Source organism: Olea europaea, chromosome 10 (assembly GCF_002742605.1).
Source record: "Olea europaea var. sylvestris chromosome 10, O_europaea_v1, whole genome shotgun sequence".
Lineage (NCBI taxonomy): Eukaryota > Viridiplantae > Streptophyta > Magnoliopsida > Lamiales > Oleaceae > Olea > Olea europaea.
The window spans coordinates 37361017-37382747 of NC_036246.1; the positions used below are offsets into that span (position 1 = coordinate 37361017).

The following is a 21731-nucleotide window of genomic DNA, read 5'->3' on the forward strand; positions in this document are numbered from 1 at the left end:
TTCAAAACTATCTAATGCATAATTTATAGCTAATAATTCTACATCTATGCTACTTAGATTTCCTTTTTCTTTATAATTTCCACTATTATACCTACAAATTCTTTGTGTACTTTTATCAGTATATTTATTGGGTTTGCATATTAATATTGCTCCTCATACTGTCATACTTCCATTTGTTTCTATAATTAAATATTCTGAATCTAATGGCATAGCCAATTCTGGTAAAGTTTTTATTTTTTCTCTTATTTGTTGAACTAATTTTATATCTTCTTGATTAAAAAATCTTTATCCTGTAGGAGATGTCTTTGCATATAAGGGTCCTGCTATTTTTCCCAAATCTTTTATAAATGGTCTAGCATAATTTACTAATCCTAAAAAAATTTGGATTTGTTTTAAATCTTCTAGTTTGTCTGAAAATTCTAAAGCTTTCTTAGCAATATGGGGTTGTAACTTAATTTTATCTTCTCCTATGTTAACTCCTAAGAAATCTATAAATTCTTTAAATAAAATCATTTTCTTTTTACTAATTATTAAACCATGTGTAATAAATTCTGAAAATATTATTTGTAAATGTCCTCTATGTTCTTGTTTATTTTTACTAAATACTAAAATGTCATCTATATATATTATTACAAACTTACTATGTTTATTAAAAATACTTTCCATTTTTTTTTTGGAATATACTAGGTGCATTCTTAATTCCAAATGGCATTACAAGCCATTCAAAATGTCCTTCTGGACAAGTAAAAGCTGTCCATTTAATACTTTTTGGATGCATTTTTACTTGCCAAAATCCTAACTTTAAATCAAATTTACTAAAAATTTTACAGTCTTTTATTTTATTTATTAAAACTGTCTTATCTGGTATGTTATAAGCATCATTTATAGTATTTTATTTATCTCATTCTTTAAAGAATTACTCCGATCCTCCATTAGACTTCTCTCCAAGTAAAAACGAATACTTAGACTTAGACTTATGAAATATAGTAAAAAAGTACAAACAGTTGATAATAATATAATTAAGTATAATTTAGATAATAAGCATAAATTACATAATTTATTTTCAGAAGATCCAAGTCAGAATTGTTTAGTAGACTTAATCATAAATTTATCAAAAAATTTAGAATTAGAAAATAAAAAGCAAAATAATTATTTAGAAATTATAAAAAAAAATATTATAGTTAGAGATCAAGAAATTAAAAAGATAAAAGAATCTTTAGATTATATTAAAAATCAAAATTCAAGTATTTTAGAAAAACTTGTTAAATTAGAAAAAATATCATCTAAAGTAGATTTAACAGAAATAAAAAGAATTTTAGATTCTAATAAATCTAAAGAAATAGAAATAGCATCCACATCAAGTGTAGAAAAAGATCTAAAAGTTTTAACAAACACATTAGAAAATCTAAGTTTTAGAGAAATAGGAAAAGAAAAAGTAACTAGAAAATTACCTAAAGAATATAAATTTTCAAGATGAATACCAATCTTCTATTGATATAATACTATAAATAGATTCCTTGTCTGAAATGTATTCATCTAATTGTATTAAATCTTCATTAGTACATTCTATTAATGTACTCTTTTTATCATAATTATTTATTCTTTTTTGGACAGATTTTAGATAAATGTTCATTACTATTACAAACATAATAACTGGGTCTATTTTTATAAATTCTTTCTAGTTTAAATTTCCTAACATGTCTTTTTTCATCTAAATATAGTTTTCTTTTATTGGATTTTCTAAGAAAATATCTTTTCTTAAAAGGTGTTTTATTCTTTCTTTCTTTATTACTATATTTATTTTTTCTTGAACTAGGGGCTCCATAGGTTTGTGGGGTAAAAATATCTTTGCAAAATTTATAGTCTTTATTATCACTACCTTTAATATGCTCAAATTCTATATTAATTCCTGTATTGGTAATTCTATCTATAAAGTTTAGCCACCTTCTTCTACTACTTCTTTTTGAATCTATTTTCATTTTATTAACAAAGGAAATTATTGCTACACAATCTGTTCTTATAGTTATTTCTTTCTTAGATATAATAAATAATTCAAAACTATCTAAAGTATAGTTTATAGCTAATAATTCTGCATCTATGCTACTTAAATTTCCTTTCTCTTTATAATTTCCACTATTATACCTACAAATTCTTTCTATATTTTTATCAGTATATTTATTAGGTTTGCATATTAGTATAGCTCCCCATCCTATCATACTTCCATCTGTTTCTATAATTAAGTATTTTGAATCTAATGGCATAGCCAATTCTGGTAAGGTTTTTATTTTTTCTTTTATTTGTTGAACTAGTTTTATATCTTCTTGATTAAAAAATCTTTGTCCTGTAGGAGATGTCTTTGCATATAAAGGTCCTGCTATTTTTCCTAAATTTTTTATAAATGGTCTAGCATAATTTACTAATCCTAAAAATTTTTGGATTTGCTTTAAATCTTCAAGTTTGTCTGGAAATTCTAAAACTTTCTTAGCAATATGGGGTTGTAACTTAATTTTACCTTCTCCTATGTTAACTCCTAAGAAATCTATAAATTCTTTAAATAAGATCATTTTCTTTTTACTGATTATTAAACCATGTTTAATAAATTCTGAAAATACTATTTGTAAATGACCTCTATGTTCTTGTTTATTTTTACTGAATACTAAAATATCATCTATATATACTATTACAAACTTACTATGTTTATTAAAAATACTTTCCATTTTTCTTTGGAAGATACTGGGTGCATTCTTAATTCCAAATGGCATTACAAGCCATTCAAAATGTCCTTCTGGACAAGTAAAAATTTATTTGTTGGACTAATTTTATGTCTTCTTGATTAAAAAATCTTTGTCCTGTAGGGGATGTCTTTGCATATAAGGGTCCTGCTATTTTTCCTAAATTTTTTTATAAATGGTCTAGCATAATTTACTAATCCTAAAAATTTTTGGATTTGCTTTAAATCTTCAAGTTTGTCTGGAAATTCTATTATTTATTAAAACTGTTTTATCTGGTATGTTATAAGCATCATCTATAATATTATCATTAAGTCTTTTATAATTAATAATCATTCTACTGTTTCCTCTAACAATTTTTGAATGTTTTCTAACTATAAAGGCTGCTGATCTATGAGAACTTTCTGATTTTCTAATTACTCCTAATTTTAAGAGTTCTTTTATATGTATTTTAAAATCTTCTAAATCTAGATTTGTAGCTTCTATATTTTTAGTTTTAATTATATATTCTGGGAATACTAAAATATCATCTATATATACTATTACAAACTTACTATGTTTATTAAAAATACTTTTCATTTTTCTTTGGAAGATACTGGGTGCATTCTTAATTCCAAATGGCATTACAAGCCATTCAAAATGTCCTTCTGGACAAGTAAAAGCTGTCCATTTAATACTTTCTGGATGCATTTTTACTTGCAAAAATCCTGACTTTAAATCAAATTTACTAAAAATTTTGCAGTCTTGTATTTTATTTATTAAAACTGTTTTATCTGGTATGTTATAAGCATCATCTATAGTATTATCATTAAGTCTTTTATAATTAATAATCATTCTACTGTTTCCTCTAACAATTTTTGAATGTTTTCTAACTATAAAGGCTGCTGATCTATGAGAACTTTCTGATTTTCTAATTACTCCTAATTCTAAGAGTTCTTTTATATGTATTTTAAAATCTTCTAAATCTAGATTTGTAGCTTCTATATTTTTAGTTTTAATTATATATTCTGGATTTTTAATTTTTAATTCACATAAAACAATTTGTCTTAAAACTAATTTTACTATTTGATTGTAATAATTCTGTATAGGTATAAAGTTCTCCATCCATTTGTTGTGCTTCTATTGGTTATCTGAATATGTTATGTATTGTTTTGGTATTAATTTCTTATTAATTATACAATTGCTACATCCCAAATCTATTAAACCTAANAATGGCCAGAAGTTTCTCGGTGAAACGTGTGCCTTTTCTAAGGATAGTTTAGACTTTTTGCTCCCAAGAATTTTTCTATTTAAGGAAGGAGTTTCATTTGGTTTAGGCAGAAGTTTACAACCTGTGTACTCTCTGCTATCTAAAAAACCTTTGAAACATCTCCTCCAGAAAAATTCTCAGTTCAAAAAATATTGTATAGTTGAAACATTCTTGTGAATATTTAAGGTATTCTTTTTTTCTTTTTTACGTTTATTTTAGAATTTTAGGGACTTTCCGAAAGGGAAATCCTTAGTTGTAAATCTTTTAAAGATGAATTTATAAATCCCTGATTTATATTCTTATGTTTATGTTTTTCTTTAAGTAAATATTTGTTATATTTCTCATTTCATTCTATGCATATAATAAAAGCATAACTTGATTTTTAGAAGTCATACTGTTTTTAGGTTAATCTTGAGTGACCCAGATGAGTGAAAACTTTTAGTCGGAGTGAGCCTTTTGATGTTTTCTAGAGATGCTGGGGAAAGAGATAAATTAATCTAAGAATTTTATAAGGGAGTGCCACGGGTAACCTTATAAAAAGAAATCAGGTTCAAGTTTATATGTCATAGGTGGTGAAAATTTAAATGAAAAAGAAAAAAGAAAAAAAAGTAAGGGATTTATATATGATTCTAAGAAAAGATTTATTAAAAATTAAGGAGAGTACTGAGTAGGATTAAAGTTATTAAAAGTTTAAAAAACAGCCTAAACAACAGACTAAACAAAACAGCATACCCCCCCCCCCATAATANNAAAAACATCCCCCCCCCCCCATTATATATATATATATATATATATATATAAAATAATAATAAAAATAAATTCAACTTTCACTTTTGTGACTGTTGCCCTACCTATTATTCTTGCGCCTTTTACTGCAATCTTTGCATCATGTCGATATCACCACCTGCCTTCACCATCAGCCTTCCAGTCATGGGCGGACGTAGGGGGGGATCATGGGGGGTCAAGTGACCCCTCAACTTTTGAGATCTTTCCTTCTTGGTTTTTTTTTTTTTTTCTTAAGTCATGTTTGGTATCAATTGAAATTGAAATTTTAATCTAAATCAAAGTTAATAATTATTTTTAATAATATATTTTCTGGATTCCTTAACTTCTAAAATTTTATCAAAATTTACTAAAAATCGGACTTTAATTCCCAGCAAACAGAGACAGAATCACGATAAATTTGAATTTTCTCTCTTTTTTACTACTCTATTGTATTCTCTCCCCCAAACTTTTTACCAAAATATTAACTCTTCTAATTTTTTAAAATTTGTTTATAATTTATCTATAATTATCATATCTACTATAAATTTTCACTTTTCAATCAAGTTTTCAACTAATTAGAACCTAAATTTGCATTTTCTTCTATCATATTTGTGTATATAGCACATATCCAAATTGATTATATAAATTTTAGAGCCTGTTTGGGAGTGATTTTGAGAATTGATTTTTTGACCGTTAGGAAAAAAGTGAGGTCCACCTGTGAGAGAAGAAGTCAAATATGACGGTTGGAATAGTAAAATAACGGTCAAAAAATCAATTTTTTTGATGAAAAAATCGAGCCCAAACAGCCCCTTAACCTATATCTAATGAATTGTGTTTATTTGACTAATTATTAGTATTGAATATTGGTTATTTGTTTTTCTTTCGATTACTTGAATTGATTGCTTGTATCAAATAAACAATTTTTTAAAATATAAATATGCATTTTCTTGTGATGAGCAAAATATTAATAAAATTATTGTTCAAAATCAAATAGATGAAAATGAATAGCAAAATATTAATGAAAAAATATTTTTGAAATGTAAATCTATATTTTTTTGGTCAAATATGAATCATTTAAAAATAAAAAACAAAGTATTCGATTTGCACCCCCATTCCCACCCCTCAGTTGTTCCAGCTGCCTACAATCATGAATCAGAGTGCTAAATTTGGAAGATCCAATCCAATTTGATCCGCTTGCAATAATTTAAATTCTCTCAATATGTAAAGGTTCGCCATTTGGAACAAGTGCATTTCAGTTTTCCACTATAAAGCCATTTCTAGAACAATTACTACGGGTAAGTCTTTACTGCATAAAAACTGAACTGGATGTTTCTTTAGCAACTTTAAGAGGAGCCATGGATTGTAAGAGGGAACCGTAACCTCTAATATATGAAAGTTCAAAAAGCCTTGTTAGGTAGATGTTGGAGCCAGGCCCCAAGAAGTGTTACTCCTTTTGTCGAGCTGTGAAGGCGGTGGGGATGGTGGCTGTGGCATGTAAATAGCAGGAGTGGGTGTGGTTTGGGAAGCGGCTGTTTTTTTCCTTTTCTTTATTTATTTATTTTAACTCAAAACTTCAGGTAGTATCATCTTTTCGATCGGATTTTGATGTTCTAACAGTCAAATACAAAATCCATTCGTTGGGGACCCTACTGCTACAAAATTGAAAGGTTGGGAGCTAAATACGACTAATCTTACTCTATTTGGGGGATGAGGACCCCAGCTGTAATTTTTCCATAAATGAACACATGTGGTGTAAAATCTGACGTGTGTTCGTGGGGCTGGCTGTGACAACTTCCATCAATTCTAGTCAACGATTGGATATATAGGTTACAGAAAGAAGGGGGCAAGCGAAAGAATTTCGATAATATACAGTGATGAGCATGCATTTAGGACGCCTTATCCCTTTTAAGTGGAATTATTAATATTTAAATAATTTCCGTTTTCGGCGGATGATGATGTTTTGTTTAACTGGGTCTAGGGATTAGTCTATGTAGTAACGCTTGTCGAGTCTTCCATTTTTCCATTTCCTAATATAGTCTTTTAAATTGAATACTTTTGACAGATTCGAGAAGAGAGTGAGATACGAATCTCGCAAGTCAAGAGCAGATGTAAGGAGGCGTGTGAAGGGACGGTTCGTGAAGGCAGGGGATGCTTATGATTATGATCCATTAAGCAAAACACAAAGTTGCTGAGTATAAATCTTTTGCTCGTGCAAATGGATGACTCTGATGAATGAAAAATTGTAGAGGTTATGTTGAGAGAGCCAATTCCTGCATTCAATATGCCAGATCTTCAAGTTCACATAGAGATCAAAATTATTTTTGTTGTTCATGTTTGATTAGCATCTTTAATTGGTGGACACAGCAAGATTGAAGAATCATCATTTTGATATTGACAGGTCAGCTAGCCATGTACAGGAGTCGTCAACTTTTAATGCAGAAGCACCTTGCTATTGTAATTTATCTGTTGTTTTTTCACCAGTGGTTACTGCCTCAAATTGGTCATTACAGTATTCTTATAATCATTTGAAAAAAAAAAAAAAAAAATTGACGTTAATTGCCACAGTGGATTAAACAGCGCTAATCCACCTGGCTAAACTCAATTAATACTAGGGTTGTGCTGTGTATACACAATGACGACTTTAAAAATGCTCACATGGAGGGGGGCCCACGTGTAATAAAATATTTGTGGGCCCCCCTCCAAGTGAGGAGGGTGTAAAAGTCGTGTGTACACCAGCATTTTCCTTAATACTAATGTAAAGCTTATATTGGAGAAAAATTCCAACATCCATCTTTTTTCTATTCCTAAATCTAATCTTAACATCTGGTAAATAGCATGGAAAAGGGTGAAATTTTTATCTTGGAAAGGAATCTTGTCCATATATTATCATAAAAGTAACTTCTATTTTTCCAAACATCAAAACGTCAACATATCCGTGTGCTTCTTATTTTAAACATGATTGAAAACGTGCAAAAATTAATTGCTCTTCTTGTTGTTAAAGAGTATGTCCACATATCCGTAACAAGTTTCATAACAGAGTAAACTCCACTATTATTCTTTGTCAAGTTGTTCAAAGAATGAAAAAATGTTAAATTGTATGATAAATTTCTGAGCTTTTGTACTTTTTCCGGGATCTTATTCAATCATATCTACCATTTTATGGAAGATTAAAGCCACTTGTACAACATTTATGTACAATTTGGTTGACAACAAATGTGTTGAAAAAATTTTGGCCATTAATTTTAAAAACAATTTTTCAAATAAATGAATATGATGTTCAACAATTCATGTATTGTAAATCAAGTTGTAAAATAAATTGTACAAGTAACATGATTGATCTCCTTTCGCCTCCCGTTGCACTTGTAGCTCCTTCATTCCTACCTCACACCGCCCACTTTCAAAAGAATGTAGGACGAGTACACCCCTTCCTCTCTCTTGCCATTGTAATTTAAATAAATTAATAAATTTCTTTTTATCTTATTTATAATAAAACTATTTTCTACTGATTTTATTAACTACAATTAATACATACCCAGATCTTTAACAAATATCTAAATTTGATATTTTTAGATATTTTTTCAAACTTATTGTCGATACTTTGAGGGGCGAGCTAGGGGATTAGGACTAGCAATCTCGCCCACTTGAAAATCTATATAGAATTTAAAATTTTTCCCAAACATGAAGATTGTAGCTCCGCTACTAATTATTTCGATCATTTGCACTTTAGTGGATAATTCTATATGCACGGGTGAGAAGATTGTCCATCCATTCAAATCGCTGCGTATGAAACACTCTCTTAACCACAAGTAATACTTGTCTAAGAGTTCATATATTGATTTGAGTGGATAAATATGTAAAACGGTCCTACCAAGTCGTTCTTGGTTGGAAAGGGAGGTCGACCGCTGTTTTTGTGACCCTACTCTTTCGGCCCAGTGGATGAAGCTAGAACAACTGAAAGATGTTAAAAGTACCCAAAAGGATAATGTAAGAAAAAGGTTAAACTTTGACATTGTACAGTGTATTACAAGCAAAGACATGGTGGGAAGAAAGTGAAAATTGTGGTGGGGTCTGCAGATTTTGATTGTATAAATAAATTCCATTGAAGACGATTATCATCCACCGTTGTCAACACTTCTTCACCTTCCAATTTCTCCTTTTTACATCCCCCAAAATTTCCTGATTTGCTAGGGCTCTAACTTCTGAGCTGATCCAATCTGTAAGTCTCTCTTATTTTTTCTCTTTCGTTCGGGAATAAATATGGTTTTTTTTTTGTTGAACTTTTTGATGCGTTTCAATTCATTATTATCTATCCCAGATCTCATATTTTCAAGTTCTTTTGTTTTATTATATAATTTAGGACCTTTTTATGTTTCCCCAGAATTCATATATATGTACCGAATGTTTTTAATTTTAGATGGATGATGAAGTTATGCATCTGTTTTCATAATGAATTCTACAGAGGTGTTTTCTGTTATACAGAGGAAGATCCATTCAAAATTTCAATTCCAAGAGCTGTTTTCTAGAATTTCTTGAAACGTATGGCTTCCTTCTTGATGTATCAGAAAAAGGGCATAATTTAAGCATCATATGGCTTAACTTTCAGGGTTTTTGGAATAAATAATTGTAGAATAAAGAGAAATGAGAGAATGGGTTGTAGACAATGATTGTCTTCTTCGCTGAAGTTCTGTTGTCTAATTTACCTACTAAAATATCATCACCTGTCTCACCCAGCATCAGATTACCATTTGATTTAGAGTTTGCACAATTGAACCATTGTTTGCCCTTTTAAACCTGATTGTTTTGTTTGATTGCAGATCCTTTTTACAGAGCTCCTGTAGAAATCCTGTAATAGTTTGCAAAGTCTAACAATTCTAATAGACATCACAGGGTAATTTGTGCATATATTCTACTAAATATTTTTGCTCAAAAAGCCATAAGAGAATTGCTTTCTGATTACGTTAACTTTTATCTGTTCCTGACAATTAATACATGTTTAGCTGTGAACTTCCTGTGCTAGTGATGATTTGAATGCAAACACGTGTTAATTCTTCAAGTTTCTCTTATCTCATTTTGATGAAGCATGAAAACATTAACAAGAAAACAATATAAAAAACAGTAGAATCAAGTTTGCCAGTGCATTTTATATTTCTCTTCCTGAAGGATGTACTAACTTTCCATCCAGGAATCAAATCTCAAAACCTTCTTTAATTGATATTTTCATCAATTTGATTTGCTGCATAGAAAAGGAGAAACAAAAAGGTAAAATGGTTCTTGGAAGGGTTGAAGGATCAGTTTTCTAGTATCGTCCCGAAAGACAAAAAAACAAATAGTGAGAAGATTGGTTTATTTTTATTCCTTATTATCTCTCAAGCTTTATTCTGCCAAAATGGACTATGTTTGGCATAACATGGTGTATCAAACTGATAATCTGTGCTGAGACTATTAGTCTTGGTTTATTTTTTTATATTCTCATTTCGGCTGAGTCCATAATTCAAAATTGTCCATTAGGTTCCACGTCCAAAATGGGTCTTTCAACATATTCCAGTGCAGCTGATGCGGGTGTGCTCTGTGTAATTCTGGCAAACACAGCCATATCCATTTCAATTATGAAGGAGATTGTTCGGTCTCTTCTTCTTGTCATTGGCATCCGCATTGCTTCATGGGAAGAATTCTCCATGGAGCATTTAGACTCAGTTCAATGTCACAAAAGTCCGTCAGAATCGTACATGGAGGAGTTCCGTAGCCGAACACCAGCGATACGCTATGACTCAATATTCACATTTGACTGTCCCCAACAAGAGTGCTCAGTCTGCTTGGCTGAATTCAAGCCAAATGCAGAGGTTAACCAACTGTCTTGCGGTCATGTTTTCCACAAGTCTTGTCTTGAGAAGTGGTTGAACTATTGGAACATCACGTGCCCTCTTTGTAGAAATAACATGGTTCCTCAAGAAGAAGTCGAAGAAGATGCCTGTCCAATGTGAGTCCTTACTGATCACTTGCTAAGTCCTGGTTTTCTGCATAGTTTGTACAGAATATCTATAAGATTGTGTGCATCGGCTTATGCGATTTGATGCTTTTGTTTCGCTGTTCTGTTTGCGTCCTCTTGTAGTGACGGGTCCTTGTTGACCAATATATCTGTTGTAAATACTTTGAAAAGCTTCTGATATCCATGTACCTGAGATTTTAGTCGAGTTCAGGCTTTATGAAAATCACCCTCTGTCCGTTGTAATTGAGATGTGCAACTTCTTTGTTTCACCATGATTCCGTTGGATGACCGTCTTCATCTAGGATGTTCTAACTAGTAAACAGCCCACTCATCCAGAACAAGATTGACAGTAGGTTTAAGCATCTTTTTTTGGTACTCTGTACCAGTTCAAACTCAATATCGTCCTCTTTCTCTTGTTCGAAATAAATGGAAACATTCCTTCGATAGAATCTTGTACTTCGTTTATATTGCAAAGACTACTACTTTCATTTCATATGCTAAAATTCAAATACATTGAAACAGGGTCAATGTAGACCCTAATTGCGTTTAGATAACAAACACAGGAGAAAACATTTCTCAGTTTACTATTCAAAAAAATTACCAGTAAAGTAATAAAGACAACAATTGAAAAATCACTTTAGAGGATACCAACTAATGAAATAATTAAAGATTCAAACAAGCTTCAACTAGAGCACCTATGGTTGATGAGGACTCAAAATAATTGAGAAACAGAACATAAAATGTACACAGAAATCTGAGACACTGTATATGATTTAGCTGGCAGATGTGCATGTATTAATACCATCCTTGCAGTCTTTGGTGAGATCATCGAAAGTTTCAATCTTCTTTTTTGCCATCAACAACACTTTCATCTTCAATAGACATCCTCATGTAGCCATCTAGTTCAACTGGTTTTTCATTATTGAGCTTTTTAATCTCTGCATACCAGTCACTGTTTTCATACCAGAGATCTTTAAATTCATCAAGGAAATGAGTTGAGCACCTGGCTTTTAAAGGATCGAGAAAGGATGTATTTGGTTCATTTGTTGAGATATACAAGTTACTTCCTGCTTCAATTTTGTCCTGCAAAGTCACCAGAAGAGCTTCTGGTGATGTATCTCTATCGAGAATAGGCCGTTGCTCCTTATTCCTCGCCTTATCTCCTCTCTCAACATGAATGGCGTCGAAATCCCAATCCATTCTCATAGCAATAGCACATGCTACATCCAACATACTTCTCGACTTCCATACCTTATGCCATGGCCTTGAAATAACCTGTTCCATCTTGCCTTCACACACACTGTATGAGTAATTATCCGGCTCCACGGTCCCTAACTTCCTCATGATCAGAGGATCATCCACTCCAGCTAGTTCCATTGGCGTAATTTTATGATCTTCCACAAGATGAAGAGTCAACCCATCTTCAACTCGCCTCTTGTTCTTCAGTCTGACCAAAATTGAGCCTGATCCAGCACTGGAGCCGATTCCTTCAGATGCTCAATGTCATGGTAAAACCTGAAATCTTTACCATCCTCATCTTGACTGGACAATGTGTCGATCGATGGCAAACATGCTGTCGAATCCAAAACCAAGGCCCAGTTTAAGTACTGAGCTTCACCCAACATACAATTGAAACTGTACAAGAACTGATGCATGCTTTTGCACCTATCACCACCACCAGAATAAATCAAATATTTTCCACGACTAAACATGCCATCCAATTCCACCATGGGAAGCAAATCATTCAGTGTCTCCCCAATCATCTCTAATATCCCCCTCTCCATGTCTTTACCCTTCCTTTTGCTCCTCATCGCATTCACCCCCGAATGATAATCCCCAATCCCAACAACACAAAGTGTACAATTCTCCTTCACGATCACAAAGTTTCTGTAATCCGTATCAAATGCAGTAGTCTTCCCTTCTTTAGGCCTAAACCGCCATGCCATGTGGCAAGAACTATCATTGATCCAACGAACTGGTTTGCCAAACCGGTAGAAATCTGTGTCTTTAAATTTCTCAATGGCAGCCCCATTAATGGAACGCCTCTGGATCGCCACAATCAATACGGTCATCAAATTTCTCATTACAACCACGTTTCGTGGCCTTCTCGAAGGCAATCTCATTGGAGACCACCAAGTCCTCGCCAGTCTTGACAACAGAGTTATCAGATTTGAATGTGGCATCGGAAGGGTGGAACATTGGGTCATCAGGTTCATAAGTTGCAGCCATTACAATAAAATGTAAGGATTTTTTCAATTAAAGATGAGCTTGTATGTGTGAATAATTGTGTGTTAAATTATAGGCTATCGAATTCGGTTGAGCCCAATTAAATTGATCTAATATGGTTTCGGTTTTGGGCTTTAATATATCCAATTAAAGTATAGGTTTACATATGTGTAGAGACCGGACCCAAGTCCTAATTCTATGATGAGCCGAATTAGGTCAAAGGGCATCCCTATATAAATAGGCTATGGTCCCCAGATCACACGCAACGAATTATTCATTCTCTATTGCATCCTATCACAGAGAGGAAAATGAGACTGCGTGTAGATTTGGAAGACCATACCGCGAAATTCCTATTGCATTAACCATATTTGATTCAGGTATGCTTCCACTTTAATTCTTATATTTCTTGATAATTTAACATGAATGATCCGATAATTTAAAGAACTAAATTATCCAACAAGTGGTATCAGAGCCTCTTCATGTTGAATCATTGAGAATCAAAATTTTTAGTTTGGTTCTTGCAATATATTTTGAAATTTTCAGATTTAACAATTTTTGGTTATATATTTTGTTAAATTTGAAAATTCTTGCAGTATAATTTCTGTTATTTTCGTTCGGATTAATTAGTTTAGAAAATTCATATTTGGAATTCGAATTTTTGGAGATTTAGATTAAAAAAAAAAAAAAAAAATTCGACGGCATCCCGGCTACTGCCAGCGGCAGCGCGAAGTTGCAGCGCTTTGCGCTGCTACCAACACTGCAACATCGGGCGTTGCCAAGAAGAAAGGAGCACCGGCCAACCTGTAAGCGGCGGCACATGTCGGCGCCGGCGCCGCCCTAGGAAAGAAAAAAAAATATTTTTAGGGTTTTCTGGTTTTTTTGGCTGAATTTGGAAGCGGGGGCCTCTTCTGTAAATTAGATAAGTTGAGGCCTCTGGTTGCAATTAGGTTAGGGTTATAAAATTAAGGTTTCAGTCCATAACCTTTAAGTTATATTGAGATTTGAGCCTTTAAGTTTCGAATTTAATAATTCAGTCCCTAAGGTTTTAAAATTAATTAATTCGGGCCGTTAAAGTTCTGAATTTATAATTAAAGCCTTCAAAATTTAATTATTAATTCAAATTGGCCCCCTAAGTTCATAATTAATTCAAATTGACCCCTAAAGTTTCAAATTTTTAAAATTTGATCCCTAAAGTTTTGAATTGGTCAATTTTGGCCCCTAAAGTTTTATAATTTGTTTTAATTGATCCTCTAAAGTATTGAATTAATTAATTATGGTCTATAAAGTTCAAGTTTATTAATTTCAACTCCTAAAGTTTGGAATTAATTAATTTTGCCCCCTTAAAGTTTTGAATTATTAATCCTAAGGCCCCTAAAGTTTAAAACTAATCAAAATATGCAAAATTGGTGATTCTCTTTCTCAAATTTTGGTATTAAAGACTCTTTTAAGAGATATAATATTCGAAAGTTAGTTAATTGAAGCAACATGTTGCCAAAGCAACCTCTCTTGTGAAAATTGACTAACTTAGAATGTTAAAAAGTGTATGTGCATGTGTTATTCATGGGAATATTGGTCGGCCCAAAGGAATGTCAATATTTAGCCGAATACACGTGCACCTGTGATGATAAACGTGTGACGATTATTTGGTTTAATGTGTGATCAATAAATCAGTCCAAAGAAAGGTTTATTGATTGACACGTTGTTTTATCGTCAATATTTGATCACTACACCAAGAATACCGCTTACAAGTCAATATCTCTGTCCAAAGATTGGATATTGATATTGTGTTTGGTATCTTGTGATGGGCCATACCACTATTTGAGATTATTATTATTTGCATATTAAAGATATTCATGTGAGCTATTCATAATAAATATTCTCTAATTCAATTTCAGGTTCTGCTGCTAATATCTCTGCTAGCATCAATTCAATTCCAATGTTAAATGGCACAAACTTCAGGGCATGGCAAGAGAATGTTATGATTGTTCTCGGAGTCATGGACCTAGACCTTGCTTTACGGGTCGATCAACCTGCTGCACTTACTGATAAGAGTACCTCTGATGACAAGAGAGAGATGGAAAAGTGGGAACGATCGAACCGCATAAGCTTAATGGTCATGAAGCGTGCTATTCCAGAGGCATTCCGGGGCACTATGTCCGATAAGGTGATTACGACTAAAGGTTTCCTTGAGGACCTTGAGAAGAGGTTTGCCAAGAATGAAAAGGCTGAAACAACTACACTTTTGGCAAATCTTGTCTCAATGATGTATAAAGGGAAAGGAAACATTTGGGAGTACATTATGGAAATGTCTCACATTACTTCAAAACTAAAGGCACTCAAGTTGGATTTATCTGAAGACTTGTTAGTGCACTTGGTTCTGATATCCCTTCCGGCACATTTCAATCAATTCAAGGTGAGCTATAACTGTCAAAAGGACTCATGGTCCCTTAATGAGCTCATCTCACACTGTGTCCAGGAAGAGGAAAGACTGAAGCATGAAAAGACAGAAAGTGCTCATTTAGCCACCACCTCTAAAGACAAAAGCAACAAGAAAAGGAAGATTAACAAGGAAGCTGCAGGTACGGCACCACAAAAGAAACAGCATAAGGAACCAACTGAAGGCGGTTGTTTCTTCTGTGGAGTTGTAGGTCATAAGAAGAAGAATTGCACCAATTACCACGCATGGCGTGTAAAGAAAGGTACTCTTCTTCATTTGATTTGTTCTGAGGTTAATTTAACTTCGGTACCTAGACATACATGGTGGATAGATTCTGGTGCAACAACTCACATCAGTATGTCTATGCAGGGTTGCCTGAGTTGCCGAAAACCAAGTGATGGTGAAAGATACATCTATACTGACGACGGTAATAGAATGGAAGTAGATGCAATAGAAAAATTTAGATTATTGTTAAAGACTGGATTTTATTTGGATCTTGTTGAGACATCTATTGTACCGTCTTTTAGACAGAATTTGATTTCTATTTCTGTTTTGGACAAATTTGGTTATACTTGTTCTTTTGAAAATGGAAAATTTAGTTTGTTTCATGATTCAAAATTGGTTGGTTCCGGTTCTTTATCAGGTTACGATAATCTTTATTCAATTGATACAATTGTTTCTTATAATGAAACCTTGCATATAAGTACTCGAGGTGTAAAGCGAAAATTAAACGGCGAGAATTCTACCTCGTTGTGGCACAAGAGATTAGGTCACATCTCCAAAAGGAGAATTGAGAGACTTGTGTTTGACGGGATTCTCGACCCTCTTGACTTCATAGATTATAATTTGTGTGTCAACTGTATTAAGGGAAAACAAACCAATAAAAGGAGATTTCAAGCCAATAGGACTTCGGACGTCTTAGAACTTATACATACGGATATTTGTGGACCATTCCCTACGGGTTCTTGGAATGGTCAACAATATTTTATAACGTTCATAGACAACTTTTCAAGATATGGCTACATATATCTCATTCATGAAAAATTACAGTCACTGGATGTGTTCAAAAACTATAAAGCTGAAGTTGAGAACCAACTTGGCAAAAGGATTAAAAGCGTCAGATCTGACCGTGGGGGTGAATACTATGGCAGATATGACGGTTCAGGTGAACGGCGTCCAGGACCGTTTGCTAAATTCCTAGAGGAATGCGGTATCGTCTCACAGTACACTATGCCGGGTTCGCCTACTATGAATGATGTTGCTGAAAGACGAAACACAACGCTTAAGAACATGGTGAGGAGTATGATTAGTCATTCTACCTTACCAAAATCTCTCTGGGGTGAAGCATTAAAGACTGCAGCTTATATACTCAACAGAGTTCCAACTAAGGCCACTGATAAAACCCCATATGAGCTTTGGACCGGCAAGAAGCCTAGTTTGAAGCATATACATATTTGGGGGTGTCCAGCTGAGGCAAGGCCTTATAAGCCAAATGAAAAGAAACTGGACCCAAAGACCATCAGTTGCTATTTCATTGGATATTCTGAAAGGTCCAGGGGTTACAAGTTTTATGATCCCACAACTAAGGCAATTTTCGAGACAGGAAATGTTAGGTTCTTTGAGGATGTTGAGTTTGCGGGGGGAGAAAGGGTTACAAGCTTTGTCTTTGAGGAGGAATATGTTGAAATTCCTCCAATTGCCATTGACAATGATCAGGTTTCTATCCCTGATATTGTTCAAGAAGTAACTCTGAATCAAGACAATGTCATACCTCCCTCTCAAGATCAACATATTGTTCCAGAAGAACAAACTCTACACCCTCAAGAAGCAATGCCATTAAGAAGATCCACTAGAGAGAGGAGAAGTGCGGTTTCGAATGATTACATCGTATTTCTTCAAGAACATGAAGTTGACATTGGAATGGTGGAAGATGATCCGATCAACTTCCGTCAAGCCATGGAAAGTTCTAACTGTCAAAAGTGGCTCGATGCTATGAATGAAGAGATAAAGTCCATGAAGGACAATGACGTATGGGACCTTGTTCCATTGCCTGAATGTGCGAAACCCATTGGTTGCAAATGAATATTTAAGACCAAGAGGGATTCGAAAGGTGATGTAGAGAGGTATAAGGCTCGTCTTGTCACAAAGGGTTTTACACAGAAAGAAGGCATCGATTATAAAGAGACTTTCTCTCCGGTTTCTTCGAAAGACTCTTTCAGGACTATAATAGCATTGGTAGCGCATTTCGATCTTGAGCTACATCAGATGGATGTTAAGACAGCGTTTCTCAATGGTGACATTGATGAAACAATTTATATGATACAACCAGAAAACTTTGTATCGGACGATGCAAAACAAATGATTTGTAAATTAAAGAAATCCATCTATGGACTCAAACAGGCGTCTCATCAATGGTATTACAAGTTTCATCAGGTGATCATTTCATTTGGTTTTGAGATGAATTTGGTTGATGATTGTATATACCACAAGTTCAGTGGGAGCAAGTATATTTTTCTGGTTTTATATGTCGATGACATATTGCTTGCCAACAACGATATAGGCTTATTGCACGAAACCAAGAGATTTCTAGCAAAGAATTTTGAGATGAAAGATCTTGGTGATGCCTCTTTTGTATTAGAAATTCAAATATACCGATATCGTTCTCGAGGTATTCTTGGATTATCACAAAAGAACTATATCGAAAAGGTACTTAAAAGATATGGCATGCAAGATTGTAAACCATGTGACACCCCTGTGGCTAAAGGAGACAAGTTCAGCTTAAGTCAGTGCCCTAAAAATGACTTGGAAATTAAAGATATGCAGAAGATTCCTTATTCCTCAGTTATAGGGGGTCTGATGTAGGCTCAGGTTTGTACGCGTCCGGATATAGCGTACATCGTTGGGATGCTAGGGAGATATTTAAGTAACTCGGGAATGGATCATTGGAAAGCAGCCAAACGGGTCATGCGGTATTTACAGAGAACAAAAGACTACATGCTCACATACAGGAGATCGTATTAGTTGGAGATCATTGGTTATTCTGATTCCGATTTCGCGGGATGCCAAGATAGTAGGAGATCCGCTTCAGGCTATATTTACCTGCTTGCAGGAGGTGCTATTTCCTGGAAGAGTGCTAAGCAGACACTCATAGCTACTTCCACCATGGCAGCGGAGTTTATAGCGTATTATGAGGCATCAAGTCATGGAATATGGCTGCGTAATTTTGTTACTAGGCTGCGTATTGTGGACAATATAGAAAGACCACTTAAGATATTTTGTGACAATAAATCAGTAGTGCTGTATTCTAATAACAACAGGAGCTCGACAAAGTCAAAACACATAGAGATCAAATTTCTTGCTGTTAAAGAAAGAGTTCAGAGTGGACAGGTGTCAGTAGAGCATATTGGGACAAACTCCATGGTTGCGGATCCACTTACTAAGGGATTGATACCCAAGGTCTTTCATGAGCACACTACTCATATGAGTGTAATGTCTCTTGAGGATATCTAGTTTCAGTGGGAGTTTGTATTTTTGCTTTTCATATTGGACACATGTACTGTTATTTCGGATACGGTTTAAAGTTAAAGTTATTTTCAGTTATAAAGTTATTTGGTTAATTATCTCTGAACTTGTTTAAAATGATCTCACTAAGGTATTAAGGTGGACCAGTTGGAAATAGGCATGTTACAGATCACATTACATGTAATTTCCATGCTACATATCCATGCTTGATCCATGTCATTCAGTTATATTGATATACTTGACCATTGATGGGTTTAGCTACGTGAAAGTAGTGAAAGCTGCTTTGATCCTATGTTGATATGATTGATGGACGGGATTGTTTGGGGATACATTCGGTAATGATAACAAAATTCTGAGTACTCATAAGGTTATGTTTAATGCACAATTATAAGGTGACACATATAGCCCAAGTGGGAGATTGTAAGGATTTTTTAATTAAAGATGGGCTTGTATGTGTGAATAATTGTGTGTTAAATTATAGGCTATCGAATTCGGTTGAGTCCAATTAAAGTGATCTAATATGGTTTCAGTTTTGGATTTTAATGTATCCAATTAAAGTATGAGTTTACATATGTGTAGAGACCGGACCCAAGTCCTAATTCTATGATGGGCCGAATTAGGTCAAAGGGTATCCCTATATAAATAGGTTATGGTCCCCAGATCATACGCAATGAATTATTCATTCTCTACTGCATCCCATCACAGAGAGGAAAAGGAGATTGCGTGTAGATTTGGAAAACCATACCGCGAAATTCCTATTGCATTAACCATGTCTGATTCAGGTATACTTCCGCTTTAATTCTTATATTTCTTGATTATTTAACATGAAAGATCCGATAATTTAAAGAACTAAATTATCCAACATAAAAATCAAGACCCCAGTTACACACAAAGCGAAGCAGAGGTTGCGTATCCTTGCTATTGCATTTTGGCCCAGATTTTCGGACCTAAAAATCCCACTTCGAGACATAACCGGAACCCAATTAAACAACCTTTATCTTGCAATCTCCAAGACCGAAAAATGGAACTGAAACGCTTGAGAAAATGGGTATTGCAAACAAATGAAAAGGAAATTCAGAAACAGGAGAAAAAGTCAATATAATGAAAAAAAATATTTGAGTTTTTACAGATCTTGCTGTGATAGTGAAGTATGGCTATATGTACGAAACTCCGAGTCCATTGCCAATTGTGTATGCTGGAAATGCAGATTGAAAATCAAAGTCAGAGCGCACAGCGCAGCAACTCATGGATTCAATAGCATTATTAACATTTTCAATCTCTCTCTCCTCTGATTTTCTCTTTCGGTTGACTGCACTCTATCATATTCCTATGAACTTGGAGCTACGAGTGTGGAAAATAAGGAGATTTAGAGCTTGTGAGGTAGTGGTTTGAAAATTAATTTCTTAAAATTATTTTTAACCATATATTTTATGACTTAAAAATTTTCCCCCACCCTCAATTTCATAACCACCGCATTCCAATCATACGTCAGGTCACCATCACCTTCAACCCCTACTCAAATAATAATGGTAATAGGTTTGAGAAAGGATCAGGAACGACCTTCACTTTCCTTGTCAGAACGCTGCTACACAACCGTAGATTAAATCTAGGGTTTAAATCCAAGCCGAGGTGGTGTGACATCAGCCCTTGATCTTGCAGTACATGGGGCTTGCGCATACATAATCAATGCAACACCTCGGCTTGTCAACAATGCCTTTCAATGGCCCTTTTTGATAGGCAAATTCTTTCCTTGCCATGATTCCTCGGTGATTTGACAAATTTTTGTGATCATTACCCAAAACTCTATAACTAAATCCCATCAACAATTTTAATCTCCCAATCATCTACAGTCGAACCTACTATCGTCTCGATCCCTCCAAACACTCCCTCGCCACATACAATGACTCCGAACTAAACCTTAATGAAACTAATCATGAATTGTTTTTTGGAAATTAAAGATACAATGCTATTGTCAAAATTATCATTTAACACATTTTTTAAGCGGTAAGAATTTTTTTCTTAGTACAAGGAAAATTTTTAGAATTCATACAGAATTTTGAAATGAATTTTTTTTTCGTTTGTGTTTTATGTTTTTTCTCCCATCTTTGAATGATGTTTCAACACTTGCAAAAAAATTTCTATGCAAAAATTCAGTACTTGTAGCACAACTCTTTTTCATTGTATTTTAATCAGCACAGACTGTAAAAAAATTCATTAGAATGAAGCAAATAGACTTATTTCCCCTTCGTAATTTTTAAAATAGCCAACATAAACTACAATTACATAAGTTCTACAAAATATTTTTTCCCGTTATGACATAATATTTGGGCAAAAATCATTAATAAGAACAAGACATATTAATCAATTGGAGGTTAAAAAAAAGTAAGGGAAAAAAGTTTAATATATAAGTGCAAAAATAAACAAAATTTGAGGAGTTTTGTTATAATTAAAATCAATGTAGTTAACAAAAATTATGGCATGCCTATAATTCTTTTTCCGAACAAAATTTTTTCATGAGGACTAATAGCACATCAATTTCAAACAATTTTTTTTTTACATGTACATCAATATATACATTTTTGTTACCATTATTTTATATGGCACCATCATATCATTTGATTTTCCCAAAAATCATTCATATCACTGTCAAGATTGTGCAACGTAGGAAGAATGTCAAGCAAGATGGTACAAGTAGCTTAATTCAACTTTAAATGATTGTAAACAACTCTTGCAAAAAGACTAGGTCGGTGACCAATATGCTACAAACTCTATACATCGGGGACCAAGTAAAAAGTGAGTTGGTGTGCTTAGTGAGTT

General features: G+C 33.5%; 2 protein-coding genes and 1 pseudogene across 9 annotated transcripts in view; 2 read left to right on the forward strand and 1 right to left on the reverse strand.

Annotated features, from left to right (window-relative positions):
• Positions 1-7220, forward strand: part of LOC111402097 (zinc finger protein CONSTANS-LIKE 10-like) — a 20362-nt gene extending 13142 nt beyond the window's left edge. For all 7 annotated transcript variants that reach the window (XM_023030157.1, XM_023030160.1, XM_023030159.1 and 4 more), the window contains one exon: positions 6806-7220. In XM_023030157.1, the coding sequence (XP_022885925.1) occupies positions 6806-6935 (130 nt within the window). In that variant the 3' untranslated portion in view covers positions 6936-7220. The remainder of the gene's footprint in view (positions 1-6805) is intronic.
• A 1378-nt stretch (positions 7221-8598) lies between these two features.
• LOC111402098 (probable E3 ubiquitin-protein ligase XERICO) lies at positions 8599-10998 on the forward strand. 2 transcript variants are annotated; one of them, XM_023030168.1, is made up of 3 exons: positions 8672-8959; positions 9558-9631; positions 10252-10998. In XM_023030168.1, the coding sequence occupies exon 3, from the start codon at positions 10266-10268 to the stop codon at positions 10722-10724; it is 459 nt and encodes a 152-aa protein (XP_022885936.1). In that variant the 5' UTR covers positions 8672-8959; positions 9558-9631; positions 10252-10265; the 3' UTR covers positions 10725-10998. The 2 variants fall into 2 exon arrangements, with proteins under 2 accessions (XP_022885935.1, XP_022885936.1); XM_023030167.1 differs by lacking the exon at positions 9558-9631 and having other exon boundaries at positions 8599-8959.
• Positions 10999-11080: 82 nt separating this feature from the next.
• Positions 11081-20278, reverse strand: LOC111402099 (annotated as a pseudogene).
• Positions 20279-21731: the final 1453 nt, after the last annotated feature.